Source organism: Macaca fascicularis, chromosome 11 (genome assembly GCF_037993035.2).
Source record: "Macaca fascicularis isolate 582-1 chromosome 11, T2T-MFA8v1.1".
In the NCBI taxonomy this organism is placed as follows: domain Eukaryota; kingdom Metazoa; phylum Chordata; class Mammalia; order Primates; family Cercopithecidae; genus Macaca; species Macaca fascicularis.
Genome location: NC_088385.1, coordinates 109005676 through 109023107, shown reverse-complemented (window position 1 = coordinate 109023107; position 17432 = coordinate 109005676). Strand labels below are relative to the sequence as shown.

Below are 17432 nucleotides of genomic sequence, written 5' to 3'. Positions count from 1 at the left end.
AAAAGAAAGCCTCTGCTTTCCTAGCCTTATTTAACCTAGCAGGCTGTGAAAGGGGATGTAGGTATTTTCTCCTCCATAGCCAAAATAAGTGATTATGACTCTTTCTATAGCTATTTTTTCTGGGCAGTTTTTTAAAAAGTAAATAAAAATTAAATTCTTTGACATAAAATGTTCTGATTTAAAAAAAGGAGGATTAAATTTAATGATTTAACTTAATTTGGCAAGATCTGTGAGATACAAGATACTATGTTATATATAGTGTCCTTAACTTTGAAGACTTTCCATATTAAATTTGTAATAAATTTAGCTGTCACGTTTGTACATATGCATGCCTGGACTTAAACTCAGATTTTATTGGGAAATATAAAATCAGCATTTTGGAGGGGAAGGAGTATATCTGGACAAGTATATACTTAAAAGTTTGAGACAAGTGTACATATGATAGGCTATATAAAGATTTGTGTATATTTCTAAGTATTTGTGTTTTTCATTTTAGAGAAACTCCTATCCCATCTTCAAGATGTATATTTCAAGATAGCTATGGGAGAGGAGTTTAAAAGTCCTACCACAAATAATAAATATTTGAGGTGATGGATATGCTAAATAGCCTAATTTGATTATTCCTCAATGTCTACATGTTTCAAAACAGCACATTATACACAAAAACATGTGTAATTATTATTTGGCAATTAAAAAGTAAAAAAATGAACATCACAACTGGCTAATGATAAAGGAAAAGTGTACAACAGCAATAGAGAGGTGACTGGGCTTTTTCCTGAGTGTGCCTGGGTGTACTTTCCTTCTTATGCCACACGGGGTGAGAGAGAGGGTCCCATGCCGTGACCCTGCCTCCTTTAAGGAGATAGAATCAAGGCCCTCAAATTGAACACATCAGTTAAGTGTTTCTTATCCTTGGGGATGGTGTGAAGAGAGGGGAGTTGACAGAGATCTGATTACATCTTCTCCCCTTGGAGCTTCACCAAGTGAACTTGGAATAAATGTTTAGTTATACATCAAGTCTCTTTCCTTTTCAAGTAAATGTGTCTATTTCTGTCATATTCTTACTGTTTTCATATTCTTAACCTGAACTCTGAGAGTCACGTGTTTTTACTATTTTTGTAACGTATATACTTCTAAAATTGTCATTAGTTAGTGTTTGCACCGGTGTTGGGAAGATGTGTAATATAGTCCCAGGGAGGTTCTTGAATTAGATTTAATTTTTGTGTCTAAAGTGTTCAAATGGAATTGAACTGTTTGCTTAATAAAAGAACATTAATGTAGCTATACTTAAGAGCAGAAGTCTCTGAAATCTTTGAAAAGATACCTATTCATATTGTTAACTATTCATTGTATCGCTTCAGCTGGTATTTTAATCATTTGAGTAATGTTTCCTTTCTTTTGGTGATATAAGAAGACTGAGAATATGATTTCTGTTCTCTATATAGCAGAATTAGTAATGAATAAGCTCAAATGATGTAGTTTGGGCTTATGTGGTATTGGATAAGACTGATTCTGTTAGGTCAATGTAAAATGGGTACTTCACTAGATTATTCAAGTGCTAGGCACATGTTAATTTAAAAGTAGAATAAGAACTCTTAAATAATGAGGCATCTAAAGGTCTTGTTTTAGATGGTATGTGTAGACATATAAAGGAGGCATTTTTAATGATGAAATTATCTTATATCCTTTGCTTAGGGTGTACCAGTGATGGCAATAAGAAACAAAATGATATCAGAAGGACTAGACCCAGATCTTCTTGAGTAAGTAATTCTTCTAATATAATTATATTATTGCCAGGACATTGAATTTGTCAGTTATAATAAAAATATTTCAAATTCTCTATATTTTTATCCCTACAGTGTTTTATGGTTGAGGATATCATCTTTGTAAATAGTGTCTCTGTTATGTTACCAAAAAAAAAAAATTCATATTTTGGCAGATAAAATATGAGACAAAGACTACTTCATAATGTTTTACCACCAAAGTGTACACCTTTTCTTGGAGGACTGAGAGCCAAGAAAAATTCCAAAGTATACTCTGCTAGGACAGTAATGAATGGTTGGAGTGTGCAGCTAAATACATTGGGGTGACTTTACAGCCTTTACACATTTTAGGAACAGTTTCAATAGATTAGTAATGATTCTAGATATCCAAAGGAGCTGGAATTTAATGACAGTTGTTTTTTTGTTTGGTTTGGTTTCCTTTTTGTACTACCTCTTGGTTTTTTGTTTGTTTGTTTGTCCTTTTTTGGTGGGGGGTGATTATTATCTATGGGGGGTAGATGATTTCATTTAAGACCTCAGTGTGTAAGAAATTTAGTCTGCTATAATCTAGGTTAAGCCAGATTGAGAAATAAATAGGCTAAAGTTTCCCTAGGTCTATGTTAATGATTATTAAGAAACTAGATACTAATTTATGTGAGTTTTTTTAACCTGAAAGTATTTAATACCTTATTGTGTGAATTTTATAAAATATTTTTGAGAAATGATAAAAAAAATTGTAGCTCAGAAATTTGACAACAATTTATTTCATCCAAGCACTTCTGGCTGCATAGTTCAGTTCATCTTGTATAAAATATATTGTAATAGATTCTTCAGAAGAATTCTGTTTTGCAAGTATCTAGGTACTTGTAAAGAATCTTTCCAGTTTGGGGTTGTAGTTCACCCCAATGTATTTAGCTGCACACTCCAACCATTCATTACTGTCCTAGCAGAGTATACTTTGGAATTTTTCTTGGCTCTCAGTCCTCCAAGAAAAGGTGTACACTTTGGTGGTAAAACATTATGAAGTAGTCTTTGTCTCATATTTTATCTGCCAAAATATGAAATTTATGAATTCTTCTAAAGTCTACAAGAATAAATTTCAAACATATATCTACAGTTGGTATACATCCAAGTAGCAAACAGTTCAAGTACAATGGCATAGCTTGGCAACTTGAACTGAAGGATCTCTGAGATATTTGGCATTTGTTCTGGAAATTGTTTCTGACACACACATTGAAAGCCAGATGGATTGTGATATATATTTTAATGTGAATCAGACCTATAGGTTCAATCCATTTTGGTACTCATTGCAGTATATAGGTTGTAAATATATTTAACATTAACTATGACCACCTTTTGCTTCTGGAAATACAGTTAGACCTCCTATAATAACAGAGAACTAAAATTACCTTTAAAATGATTATCTTTTTCTAGAGAAAATATAATAAATGGAAAACTAGCACCCTGTAAGCATCAGCATGTGCTGGATATCCAAGACTTTTACCTGCTACTGGCTTCATTTCAACCTGCCCAGCCTAAACCTACTTCATAATCCTTTACTTCAACCAGCTACCTGCACTAGCAACTTGATAATCATCCTCGATTCTGTCTTTTTCCTTACCCACTACAGTGTCAATCACTATGTGTTCTCATTTTTAATATCTCTCACATCTCACCGTATACCTCCATATCCATTGCTGTTAAGTTCACGCCCTCATCATTTGTCATCTGAATTACTGTAGTAGCTACTGATTGGTTTTCCTGGTCTCTTTCAAGCCATCCACTAAAGCCTGAGTGGATCTCTTCATACTTCATTCTTGCTTCACATCTTCCTGTGACCCTCCACTGCCTTCAACATGTACTCTAACATCTTAGTATTGCATAGAAATGCTTTTATCATCAAGATGCAGATTCTCTCACTAGCATCCTCTCTTGCGTTTCTTTCACATATGCCTATTTCATATAGCCATAGTGAACTACTTGCAGTTCTCTGAATGTATCATTTTCCTATTCCCTTTTGGTGTCTTTAAATGTTCTCCTTTCTCTCTGTGGAACTCCCTTCCCCCATCTTACTGGCCTGGCTAACCTTTTATTCTTCAAGACTCCATCAGGTATCACCACCTGATAGAGTCCATAGGTAACTACCATGGGGGAAGATCCCAGGCCCTTCAACATTTCGTTGTGTCTCGCTTGGCCAGTTTGAGGGTATTTCGTTGTCTATAAATGTTGAGAAACATTCAGTTGTGAGGTAGTGCCAAGTTTAAGGGTAGAATTCCAGTAACAATTAACATTGTCTTACAGAAAAGCTGCTCCTCAACCACAGCCTGGAGCCTGAATTCTGACCCATTACCTCATATGCACATGCCATTAGTCACCAGGGGCACTGGTTGCGGGGGGGATGACTCACTATAACCTATCACCACTACTAGCAACCCAGTTTCAACTGTATTTAGCTAGATATGATAAGTGCAATCAACTACTGTGTTAACAGAGGAATTATGGTGCTTTTGGAATCATGTTTACATAAAAGTTATGGAGCCTCACTTCAGGAGAGAAGTATGAGATGATGAAAGAGAAGAAAATGTGCCATCCAAGGGAAGAGTACACTTTTATTTAGAATCTTAGGTACATTTTAAGCCTCAGCCAAGAACTTTCAGTAAAGATTGTTCTGTGTTCTTTTTTCTTTTAAAGTATAAACATATACTTTATTTTTTATTAGCTTTAAGTAGTAAGACAAACTCATACAACTGTTGGAAGAAATTGCCTAGCTCTGTCTGCACTGAGCAAAGGGCAAAACTGAGGTTAATACAGAAATAAATACTGATCAGAAAATATATTGCTATTTGATTGGCTTATTTGTATGAAAAATTGGAAGCTAAGAGTACATAATTTTAAATCAAAAATATTTACATGATAAGAGAGAAGAGATCCTAGCAATTTTCCCAGGAAAATGACTATTACAGAATTTAGAAAGTCTATAAAACTGTAGAAAATGCGTGATAATTGCTAAGTAAATATTGGATTCGATTCAAGTGATTGTTTTTAAAAATTAAATTTTTTGAAAATAACAATTATTTATATATAACCAAGAATTAGTCCTGTTTAGCTTCTAAAAATTAGTTTCACTACCAGTGAGATAAAAAGATATGTGAAAGAGTATTTGTCATCAAAATACTCAAAAGAGTTAAGGGGAAAATGGAAAAATTTGATTGGTTTTTGGCCAAAGGTTAATACATTCAGAAATATACAATGGGTAAATCACGCCTTAAATATTCTTTCAATCACTGCCTAGATTTTCTTGCTTAGAAAAAAAGAAAAAAGTTTCACCCCATCCTGTTCTGTACTCTTACATTTATGTCCCTGAACTAGCGTTACTATTGTTACCTAGTAATTGCTACTTTTACAATTCTAGGATAAACAGACTAGCTTCTGGACTTGCCCATGGGCAAGCCATGAAATTCACAATGGTTGAGGCTCAGGATGAGGCCGACTTTAGAGATGGTCTACTTACTTGTATTCAGATTCTACCCTGCCACTTTCTAGTTGTATAACCTTGGTCTGATTACCAAACCTCTCTGTGCATCAGTTTCCTCATCAGTAAAATGGGAAATAGAAGAGTTCGCTCCTTATAGAGTTGTTCAGACTAGATAGATAATGATGTAAGCACTCAGCACACACAGCTCTGGATAAGCAGTAAATGTTTAATACATATTAGTTGTGATTTATGAATGTTTTAATCGAGGACTATGTAGCAAATTCTAGACAATGGATTTATCAGGCTTTGGATAACAACTTGTTTATAATCCTGTAGTTGCCTATATACTATTATGTTCTCAACAAAGACGTATTTAACATATACAGAGTAGTTATCTTTTTAAATTATATTCTGTTTTCTCAAACTGAGAACCTATATTGTTAACTTTGCTTTAAAGAACAGATTTCTGAATTTGAAGTTCAGTTGAACACACTCCTAACCTTAGTGGGAGAGTGCAGTGTGCAGCTTATCGATTTGACTAAAGAAAGCATATAATTGAGTTCAAGTTACTGTGCAGACTTTGAACAGAACCAGCTCAGTTGGCATTTCTCCTGGATATATCTATCCAAAAGACATTTATACCATCCTCCCAGACGGTGGAATGACCACTCTTATGGTTGCCAGAAATAAAAGTAGCCACCTTAGCCTACTTATCGCTGAGACAAGAGGGGATTTATTATTGTTAAACAAAAGGATACTGGAAAGCAAGAAAACTTTTTTTTACATGGCATGCCCAGCAGATTTTCCTGCCCTCTAAGATCATTCCTTATCTGCTAGGAGGATCTTTACCTCCTGCTATACAACAGCATAGTGGAGTAAAGATTGACTTTTAGCTGATTGAGGACAGATTAGACCTCAGTTGCACAACTGGACATGCAAAAATAGGGTTTTTACTCTTTCCATTTTGTTAGTTTTTGCTGAGATACGTTCTCCATTTAATGTAATTACCAGTCCTCATTCATTAGCTGGCAGACACTAGCTAGAAAGTATAGGACAAACCATATCAAAAAATTGTAATTGGTCTACTTTTAGAGAACTTGATCATAAGAATGAGAGAGATAATAGATATATCAAAGAGGAGATGTTAGAAAGCAGTTGTGGGTCTTTGTGTGGCTAGCAAGCAAGTGGCAGAGGAGCTGCTGGGAAATAAAGGATCCCAAGACCAATAGCAAAAGTCCATCCTACCTAGAACAGCTGCTTTTCTTTTTCTTCATGATATTAGGCATTAAATTGTTTTCATGGTTGCAGGAGTCTACCTACTAAGACAAAGAACAGGATATACCTGTCTTGATGAGAATTCAAAAGAGAAAAGACCAAATTAATCTCACTAGCTACTATAATTCAAAGTCAAAATTGTTACATTTTTAATTACCCAGAGGTCCTTATTAAGTCAATACAATCTAATTCAAGAATCTTAGTGTTTTGGGTCTTGTTTTTCTTTTTTTTTTTTTTTTTGACACAGAATTTTGCTCTTGTCACCCAGGCTGGAGTGCAGTGGTGCAGTCTCACCTCACTGCAACCTCTGCCTCCTGGGTTCAAGTCATTCTCCTGCCTCAGCCTCCCAAGTAGCTGGGATTACAGGCACATGCCACCATGCCTGGCTAATTTTTGTATTTTTAGTAGAGACAGGGTTTCACCATGTTGGCCAGACTGGTCTCAAACTCCTGACCTCAGGTGATCTACCCACCTCAGTCTCCCAAAGTGCTGGGATTACAGGTGTGAGCCACGACACCTGGCTCTCTTAAGACCACCTATTGCCATCGCATAGCTCTGACAGACCATTAATGGACAACAGTACCATGTGACATTATAACTTTATGTGTGTGTAGTTGCCATTAGTGATTTGAATAATAACTACCTCATCATCTTCTACTCAGCAATATTTTTACTGACAATGTTTTTGGTACTTAATCTGCTTTAAATTCAATTTTTTAAGTGTCTAGAAAATGAAAAATGTTTTTAAACTCTTTATCTTACATGTTTTCCCAAAGAATGTTTGGTTTTTGTGTCCTTAAAGTAACTAGTTTTAAACACAAATAAAATCTTCCTTTAATGAAAACAAATTAAACCAACAATATTGGTATTTTAGGACTCTCTTCATATTTAGGATGGCAGAAATCAACTCAAACTAGTTTATGTAAGAAGGGAAGTTATGGACTCTCATAGCTGAAAATCTAGGTAAGGACAGGATCTAGGGACTCAGTGTCATCAGGGCTGGCTGACTGGCATTCTTCTCTCCCCACTTCATTCCACCTTTACTTCCTTGGTGTAATAAACCGTGTCTCTCCTAGTGCTGATGAGTTTCCTCTCTGAAGCCTGGGAACATAGCACCCCAGAATATTGCTAGTTTTTCCAGTTGAACAGAGAGAGAGTTCCCTCTTCTCCATAACTCAGAGCTCATTTATAAGGAAACATTCTGACTAGCCCTGCTTGAATTGTGTGCCTTTCCTTGAATCCATCTCTCTCTCGCTGCAAGGGAATAGATTCCTGTGATTAGCCAGGCCTAGACTGTGACTGAAACAAGGAAGTGGATAGGGAAAAGATGAGGACAGCGAGGATTCTAGTTGACAACCTTCACTGATTCACATCAATGGGAGAAGAGTGGGTGTCAAAATTAGAATGTGCACAGCATCTGGTATGCTAAAAAGGGCAGATTTGTATATACTTCGTCCTTTCTCCTGCACCTTTCTATATTTTGGATCATTTTTAGTTGAGGTCAACCTAGTAACTTCTTTGAAAAGATATATATTTTTAAGATAGTTTAGACTTAATAATTAGCTTAAACTTAAACTTTTTAAAAATTTGCTTTTATTAAGAATTTTGCTGATAATTTTGGTGTCACAAATATAAATATGCTTATTAAAATGTAGCCACCAATTTAGTGTTTTTATTGTAACCACCAAAGATTGAAATTGTTAAAAAAAAATACACATGATATTCATGATATATATTTTTCTGTATTTTGTTGATATAATCTTTTTTGGAAATTCACTTATATATTTAAAATAACAAGAGACTATTATAAAGTCCTCATTTCCAAATTTTTAGTAGCAAAGTGTGTTTTCTTTGAATTGGGAGAAGCTAAACTTTAGTAGTTTAAGGTAGCAACTTTTTCAAATATGTCTTTAAATTTCTTTCCATGAAAAACAACTTATAGGGTGAAGTAAGAACATTTATGATCAAAATATGCAGAGCCAAATTTCTGTTCCCCTTGAAAATACAAATATCCAGGCTGGAAATGATGGTATTGCTGTGAGTTTTATTATTACTAGTAATACTTAAAAGACTTTACAACTTACAAAATGCTTTCCTATCTTCATTTGATTCTTGTGGCTTGCTTTTCTTTTTCGTACCCAAAGAGAACTAGTATGTACTTTTTCTTTTGTTCTCCTGGCAATTCCAATTTCAAGTAGCATAAAATTTATTTTAACATGAATGAGGGGGCCAGGCACGGTGGCTCATGCCTGTAATCCCAGCACTTTGGGAGGCTGAGGCAAGCAGATCACCTGAAGTCAGGAATTCGAGACCAGCCTGGCCAACATGGTGAAACCTTGTCTCTCCTAAAAAACACAAAAATTAGCTGGGTGTGGTGGCAGGCTTCTGTAATCCCAGCTACTTGGGAGGCGGAGGCAGGGAGAATTGCTTGAACCTGGGAGGTGGAGGTTGGAGTGAGCAAGATGGTGCCACTGCACTCCAGCCTCTCTAAATAAATAAATAAGCGAGACTTCATCTCTAAATAAATAAATAAATAATAAAACAAAATAAAATGAATGAGGAGCCAGGTGCAGTGGCTTATGCCTGTAATCTCAACACTTTGGGAGGACAAGGGTAGAGGATCACTTGAAGCCAGGAGTTCTAAACCAGATTGGGCAACAAAGTGAGACCTCATCTTTACCAAAAATTAAATTAGCCAGGCGCAATGGTGTGTATCTGCAGTCCCAACTACTTGGGAGGCTAAGGCAGGAGGATCACTTGAGCCCAGGAGGTTAGGTTATAGTGAGCTCTGACCATGCCGCTGCACTCCAGCCTGGGCAACAGAATGAGATATCCCCAATAAATAAACAAACAAAGACAATAATAAGTATTGGTAAGGATATGAAGAAATTGGAGCCCCTGTGCATTGTTGGTGGGAATATAAAATGATGCAGCTGCTATAGAAAAGAGTACTGTGATCCTTCAAAAAATTAAAAATAGAATTATCATTCAGCACTTCCACTTTGGGGCATGTACCCAAAAGAATTGAAAGCAGAGTCTCAAAGAGATCTTTGTATATGCATGTTCATAGCAGCATTTTTCACAATAGCCAAAAGATGGAAGCAATGCAAGTAACCATCAGTGGATGAATAGGAACAATTATGGTATATACATACAGTGGAATACTATTCAGCTTTAAAAAGGAAGGAAATTCTGACACATGCTACAACATAGATGGACTTTTAGGACATTATGCTAAATGAAATAAGCCTATCACAGAAGGACAAATATTGTATGATTCCACTTGCATGAGGTATCTAGTGTAGTCAAATTCATAGCGACAGAAAGAATAGTGATTGTCAGCAGCTGGAGGGAGAAGGGAATAAATAAGTGAGTACAGTGATTCAGTTTTGCAAGATGAAGAGAGTTCTGGAAATGGATGGTGATGATGGTTGTACAACAATGTGAATGTACTTAACACTACCGTATACTTAAAAATGGTTATGATGTTAAATTTTATGTTATCTGTATTTTACCACAATAAGAAAAATTGAAAAAGAAAAAAATGAATGAGTACAGACAATAAGAAGTGTTGCTGAGGGTGTGGAGAAATTGGAACCCTCATACATTGCAGGTACAAATGTAAAATGGTACAGCTGCTTCGGAAAAGTTTGGCAGTTCCTCGGAAGGTTAAACAGAGTTTCCACCTATTGCTCCTGCTAGATGTTCTAATCTCATCTAATGTTGCACCCCGGGGTACCTTACACTCTAACTACCAAATGACTTACAGTTTCTGAGTGCAGCCTGCTACACCATCCCATTTTATTCTTTACCCAGAATGCTGTCATTCTCTCTTATTTCCACCTTTTCTGTTTCTGGCGAAGTCTTACTCGAATCATAAAATTCTTCACAAGTATTTCCAATTATTTGGAGTCTTCTCTGACCAACTTCAGCGACCATTTTTTCTGTTCAAACAAACAGTTCAGGCTTATTTGTATATATACAGCTGTGCATCGCTTAATGACAGGGATCTGTTACAATAAATGCATTGTAGGTGATTTTGTCATTGTGCAAACGTCATAGAATGTACTTACACAAGCCTAAATGGTATAGCGTGTGACATACTTAGGCTATAAACCTGTACAGCATATTACTGTACCAAATACTGTAGGCAGTTGCAACACAATGACAAGTATTTGTGTATCTAAGCATATCTAAACATAGAAGTAAAAAATGGTACCTGCATAGGGCAGTTACCATGAATGGAGCTTTCAGGACTGGAGTTGCTCTGGGTGAGTCAGTGAGTGAATAGGGAGTGAATATGAAGGCCTAAGACATTATTATACCAACTGTAAATATCATAAACACTGTACACTTGGACTACACTAAATTTTTTTTTTTTTTTTTTGAGACAGAGTCTCGCTGTGTCGCCCAGGCTGGAGTGCAGTGGCCGGATCTTGGCTCACTGCAAGCTCCGCCTCCCAGGTTCACGCCATTCTCCTGCCTCAGCCTCCCGAGTAGCTGGGACTACAGGCGCCCGCCACCTCGCCCGGCTAGTTTTTTGTATTTTTTAGTAGAGATGGGGTTTCACTGTGTTAGCCAGGATGGTCTCGATCTCCTGACCTCGTGATCCACCCGTCTCGGCCTCCCAAAGTGCTGGGATTACAGGCTTGAGCCACCACGCCCGGCCTCACTAAATTTATTTTAAAAACTTTTTTCAATAATAAATTAACCTTAGCTTAGTATAACTTTATCAACTTTTTTTTTACCTTTTTAACTATTTTGTAATACTACTTAGCTTAAAAGACAAGTCATACATTGTACAGCTATACAAAAATATTTTCTTTCTTTATATCTGTATTCTTTAAACTTTTTATTTTGACTTCTTAAACTTTTTTGCTAAAAACTAAAACACATTCAAGGCCTACACATGTCAGGATCATCAATATGACTGTTCTCCATATCCTGTCTGACTAGAAGGTCTTCAGGGGCAATAACACGCATAAATCTGCTATTTTCTATTGTAACAATTCCTTCTTCTGCAATATCTCCTGAAGGACCTCCCTGAGGCTGTTTAACATTAACTTTTTTTTTCAAAAAGTAAGTAGAAGGAGTACACTCTAAAATAACAACAGAGGCCAGGCACAGTGGCTAACACCTATAATCCCAACACTTTGGGAGGCTGAGGCAGGTGCATCACCTGAGATCAGGACTTCGAGACCAGTCTGGCCAACATGGAGAAACCCCATCACTACTAAAAATACAAAAATTAGGTGGGCATGGTGGTGCATGCCTGTAATCCCAGCTACTCAGGAGGCTGATGCAGGAGAGTGGCTTGAACCCCGGAGGCAGAGATTGCAGTGAGCCAAGATTGCACCACTGCACCCTAGCCTGACAGAGCAAGACTCTCTCAAAAAATGTAAAACAAAATGAAATAACAAGAGAGGCTGGGTGCTGTGGCTCACGCCTGTAATTCCAGCACTTTGGGAGGCTGAGGCAGATGGATCAGTTGAGGTCAGGAGTTCAAGACCAGCCTGGCCAACATGGTGAAACCTGCTCTCTACCAAAAATAAAAAAAAATTAGCCAGGTGTGGTGGTGCATGCCTGTAGTCCCAGCTACTCGAGAGACTGAGGCAGGAGAATCTCTTGAACCCAGGAGGCAGAGGTTTCAGTGAGCCAAGATCACACCACTGCACTCCAGCCTGGACAACAGAGTGAGACTCCTTGTCAAATAAGATAAAATAACAGAAAGTACAGTATAGTAAATACTAGGCGATAGAGGTTTCTCAGCTCCATTATAATCTAATGGGACCACCATCATATGCAGTCCATCACTGACTGAAACATTATTATGTGGCACATGGCTGTATCACATTCTGTAACAATTTGTTTGCATTTCTGTCTCCCTCACAAAAATATTAGCTGCTTCAGGGAAGGAACTACTCGTTATTCATCTCTGTATCTCCCGTACCTAACACATTTTCTAGCAAATAGTAGATGTATGATGATGAAAATAAATAATCATAGTAACAGCAGATATTTATTTGATACTATGTGCCATATATTATCAAACACACTTTACATTTATTAATTTAATCATCACAAAATCCGGTCAGTCACAAAGTAGTTAAACAGCTTCCCCAAAGTTGGCCAACAAGTAAGAAACAAGGATGGGATTTCAGCACAGACAGTCTGTACCCAGAGCCTGTATTCTTAATTACTATGCAATATAGCATCACGTTTCAATAAATGGTTACACATGTAAATTAATGAATTTTATAGTTTCAGTTTCTTCTAGTCCTAAGCTTTTACCCTTTTCCTTTTTTTTTTTTTTTTTTTTTTTTGAGACAGGGTTTCACTCTGTTGCCTAGGCTGGAGTGCCCAGGCATGGTCACAGCTCACTGCACCCTCTGCCACCCCAGGCTCAAGCAATCCACCTCAGCCTCCAAAGTAGCTGGCACAATAGGCCGCTACTGGCTAATTTATCTGTTTTTTTGCAAAGGATGGGGTTTTGCGCTGTTGCCCAGGCTGGTCTTGAACTCCTGGGCTCAAGCAGTCCACCCTCCTCAGCCTCCCAAAGTGCTGGGATTACAGGCATGAACCAATATCCCTGACCTACCCTTTTCTAAAGTAGCATTTATTTTAGGAAGTTATGTACATTGTTGTATTTGTTTGAGTTGTCATAGATACTAATATAATTTTGATGTGGTATTAAAATAATTCCCACTGGTAATGTTTTCCTACTTAACAAAGTGTAGACAGTAAGAAATCAACTATATAGCAAAGAGAAATTTACTGGGTAAAATGTGCCTAGTATTCATGCCCACTAATTCTAGAGTTGTTGCTTCTAATGCAAAGCGATGACGATGATGGTCCCATGTTAGTATTTTAGGCAGATGGAGCATCAGTCAAATCCTGGAACCGCCATACCCAGCTTTAAAATTTTACTGTATTGAGTACATAAGGCTTCCTTGTAGATACAATCTAAAATTATTCAGCAGAGCAAATGGGTTTATATTTGACAACTAGGGAGCAATGCCAGTATTTCTTTCTCTTTTGTAGTATGCCAAATATATTTTAAAATATAAGCCATAATTTTAATACCTAAAGTAACTGTTAGACTGTGCATTTTCTTATTTTAGTAATAGTAATTTCTGTTTGTGGTGAATAAGAGTTTTAAGTGTCCTAAATGTTTAATAAGAGTCAAGAAGCCTGAGGGAGAAATCAGTCTGGTAGTTTTTAATTATTAAGATAGAGCAGTTATAGGCCAGGCACGGTGGCTCACACCTATAATCCCAGCACTTTGGGAGGCCAGGGCGGGTGTATCACAAGGTCAGGAGATCAAGACCATCCTGGCCACCATGGTGAAACCCCATCTCTACTAAAAATACAAAAATTAGCTGGGCGTGCTGGCACATGCCTGTAGTTCCAGCTACTCAGGAGGCTGAGGCAAGAGAATGGCTTGAACCTGGGAGACAGAGGTTGCAGTGAGCCGAAATCACACCACTGCACTTCAGCCTGGCGACAGCGAGACTCTGTCTCAAAAAAAAAAAGATATAGCAGTTATATTGTTACTCCTTTTCCTCTTGGTTCCCCCACCCCCAGAAAATACTTCTTTTGCTTAATTTACTTTCTTGGTAAGAGTGAATAGAGGCTGAGTGATAGTGCCACTGCACTGATTAAATGATTTACTGGCACAAAACTATTGAGGCTTAACTAGTTGACTATTTTAATAACATCATTAAAATTTCATTTAGGTTTATTAGAGCACATCCATGCAAAGTTGGAATCTAACCATTCTCATGTCTCCTTATTATGCCTAGGGGATCTTTGAAACAGTATTTTTGCCAACTCATACTTTCTATTTTCATTCTGTAAAGATAAAACATGGAAGTGAAAACGTTTAACAAACATTAAGAACTTTTTTGACCAGGCACTCTCCTTCGCTACAAAATTTCCACATTACCTATTTTTTAATAGCCATTTTTGAACTCTCTTCCATTTCTAAGTTTCTCCCTGAAGCTTTCCTGAACATGAAGCGTTTCCTTTTCATTTCTAGCTTTCCTTTCTCTGTACCTCATGTACACTTGGAAGCTTCAGGGATTTAGCACTGGTCATGCTAGCCTCTACAGATCGCATCTCTGTCTGTAGTTGGGTCTCCATGGTAATGAGAAGCAGAAAGTGCTGAAGCAGCGCACTATGTAAGGACTGGCAAGAGAAAATACTGCCGCGGCCTCTACAGGCATAGCATTGAATCCCCATGGTGCCGAAGAAGCCTGAGAGAAGCATGCTAGTGGGGTAGTGCGGGAGACTAAGGACACAGACTTGGCAGATTTATTAGCAGCAATATTCTAAGATGAACCAATTTTAAGAGTTTGTAAGTGTTCTTTTCAATTGGAAAAGACCTTTAAATTTTTTTTCCTTTTCTTTTAGGAGGCCAGATGCTCCAGTGCCTGATGGTGAAAGTGAAAAAACTGTAGAAGAAAGTTCAGATAGCGAATCTTCTTTTAGTGACTAAGCTTAATTTTGAGAAGAATTACATATGCATGCATAGGGGTACATTTACATTCTGTAAGAGATGAGCCTGAACTCTCTTAGTCATAAGAACATCGAATGGCCACATGTCCACTACCAAGCTTCTTCTATGTTAAAAAAAATAATAATAAAGCATTTTTAACTTGCCGGTGTGTCTTGTCGCTAAAATAAAGGGCCTCGAAATGAAAAATAGGATAACCTAAATAAAGTACAATTAGTGCTACAAATACTAAGATGGAATATTTTAGAGATGCAATGAACAATTACGGCCAGGCACAGTGGCTCACCCCTGTAATCCCAGCACTTTGGGAGGCCGAGGCAAGTGGATCACCTGAGGTCAGGAGTTCAAGACCAGCCTGGGCAACAACATGGTGAAACCCCGTCTCTACTAAAAATACAAAAATTAGCTGGGCGTGGTGACAAAAATTAGCTGGGCATGGTGGTGGCTGCCTGTATTCCCAGCTATTTGGGAGGCTGAGACAGGAGAATCACTTAAACCCAGGAGGTAAAGGTTGCAGTGAGCCGAGATTGAGTCATTGCACTCCAGCCATGGCGACAAGAGCGAATCTCCATCTAAAAAAAAAAAAAAAAAGCGATGCAATGAACAGTTTTAAATGAAGTCAGTGTGAGTTTAGTGATCAATAATAGACCCAATGCAAAAAAAAAAAAAGTGAATTTGGCTAAGTGAATTATTCAATTTTTGTGAATATTTTGGTGTGAAAAGTATATGGATTCATATCATGAGTTGTTAAAGACATTTCTGGTAGAAAGTAATACTGGGTTGAAATTTTCTGTGACAACTTAAAACTCACATATCACATATGTTATGGGTATGGACCTTTTTGGTAATTTTTTTAGCATACACAGCCTTTCACCACTTGGCCATTAGTTCATATGTGTTTTTAAGTCAGATATTCTTATACAGTCATGCATTGCTTAACAACAGGGATACATTCTGAGAAATGCGTCATTAGGCGATTTTGTTGTGCAAACATTGTGGATTTCGTCACAAATGTACTTAAACTATTGCTTCTAGGCTACACACAGCATGTTACTGTACTGAATACTGTAGGCAGTTGTAACACAATGGTATTTGTATATCTAAATGTAGAAAAGGTGCAGTCAAATGTGGTTTTATAATCTTAGGGGATGTTGACCAAAACATTATGCAGCGCATGACTGTATTTATTAGCAGATGGAAATTGAAGGTCATTTCAGTGTGGTTCAGAATGAGTAACCATCATTGCCATTAACTCCTGTATTACCTAAACAAAAAAAATTTGCGCAGCAGGATTAAAATGTTCTCACCTCACCTTGCAAATAAGTAATTATTATTCACAGTTACTTATACACAGTCTAGAAAATTCCTAAAGTACTTATGTGAAAAAATATATAAATGCATTTAACTAATTGTGCCTGTTTTAGTTTAGTTCACCTGAAAGTAGAGCCTGAGAAAAGGGCTTGTGTGTATAAGGTCATTTGCAAGGTGATCCCAGAAAACAGAAGTGAAAAAACAGGGAGTGGAAAAGGGAGAAAATCACTTAAAAGTATATTATCAGCCGGATGCAGTAGCTCATGCCTGTAATCCCAGCACTTTGGGACGCTGAGGCAGGCGGATCACTTGAGGTCAGGAGTTTGAGACCAGCCTGGCCAACATGGTGAAACCCTGTCTCTACTAAAAATACAAAATTTAGCTGGGCGTGGTGCGGGTTCCTGTAATCCCAACTACTGGGAGGCTGAGGCAGGAGAAGCACTTGAACCCGGGAGGTGGAGGTTGCAGTGAGCCCAGATGTCACCACTATACTCCAGCCTGGGCGATAGAGTGAGACTCTCAAAAATAATAAAATTTAAAGAGTGTGTTATCAAGATTGACAGTTGGGGTTTGAGTGCTCCAAGACCTTCTGAGGAACTTTCAGAATGCCTCCCAGAGTTTTTCAACTAATAGAACTGGGAACATTTATTAACCAGTTTCCATCCCCCATTAGTTAAGAGTTGCCTCCAGGGTCGTTAATTATCCTTGCACTTCCGGGCTGTGCTTCTGTGTGGGAAAGCAGCACCCCAGTGTTGAAGAAAGACTTGGAACAGGAAGCAGAAAGATACATGGCTTTGACTTGCAGTGGGATTTCACCAACAGAAAGGACAAGTCTGAGCTTACTCACCTAGAACTATCCATGTAGCTGTGACTGATACCGGAAGTGGATGACGGAATGTGCAAAAGAGATATTTGCTGCAGTCTACCCAAAAGCAGTCAGTTCAGAACTGCTTGAGTCCCATGTTAAGTCTACTTTGTCACAAGGTGATAGCCAGCCACAGTCTTTCTAAAATCTACACAGGAAGATTAGTGAGACAAGCCACAGTTACTATCACTACAACTGGACGCAAGGCCCAAACTGGTACTTAACATC

General features: G+C 37.6%; 1 protein-coding gene across 10 annotated transcripts in view; it reads left to right on the top strand.

Moving 5' to 3' along the window:
- Window positions 1-15174, top strand: part of WASHC3 (WASH complex subunit 3) — a 47354-nt gene extending 32180 nt beyond the window's left edge. For all 10 annotated transcript variants that reach the window (XM_074007633.1, XM_045365786.1, XM_074007634.1 and 7 more), the window contains 2 exons: window positions 1696-1760; window positions 14926-15174. In XM_074007633.1, coding sequence (XP_073863734.1) covers window positions 1696-1760; window positions 14926-15010 — 150 coding nt within the window. In that variant the 3' untranslated portion in view covers window positions 15011-15174. The remainder of the gene's footprint in view (window positions 1-1695; window positions 1761-14925) is intronic.
- Window positions 15175-17432: the final 2258 nt, after the last annotated feature.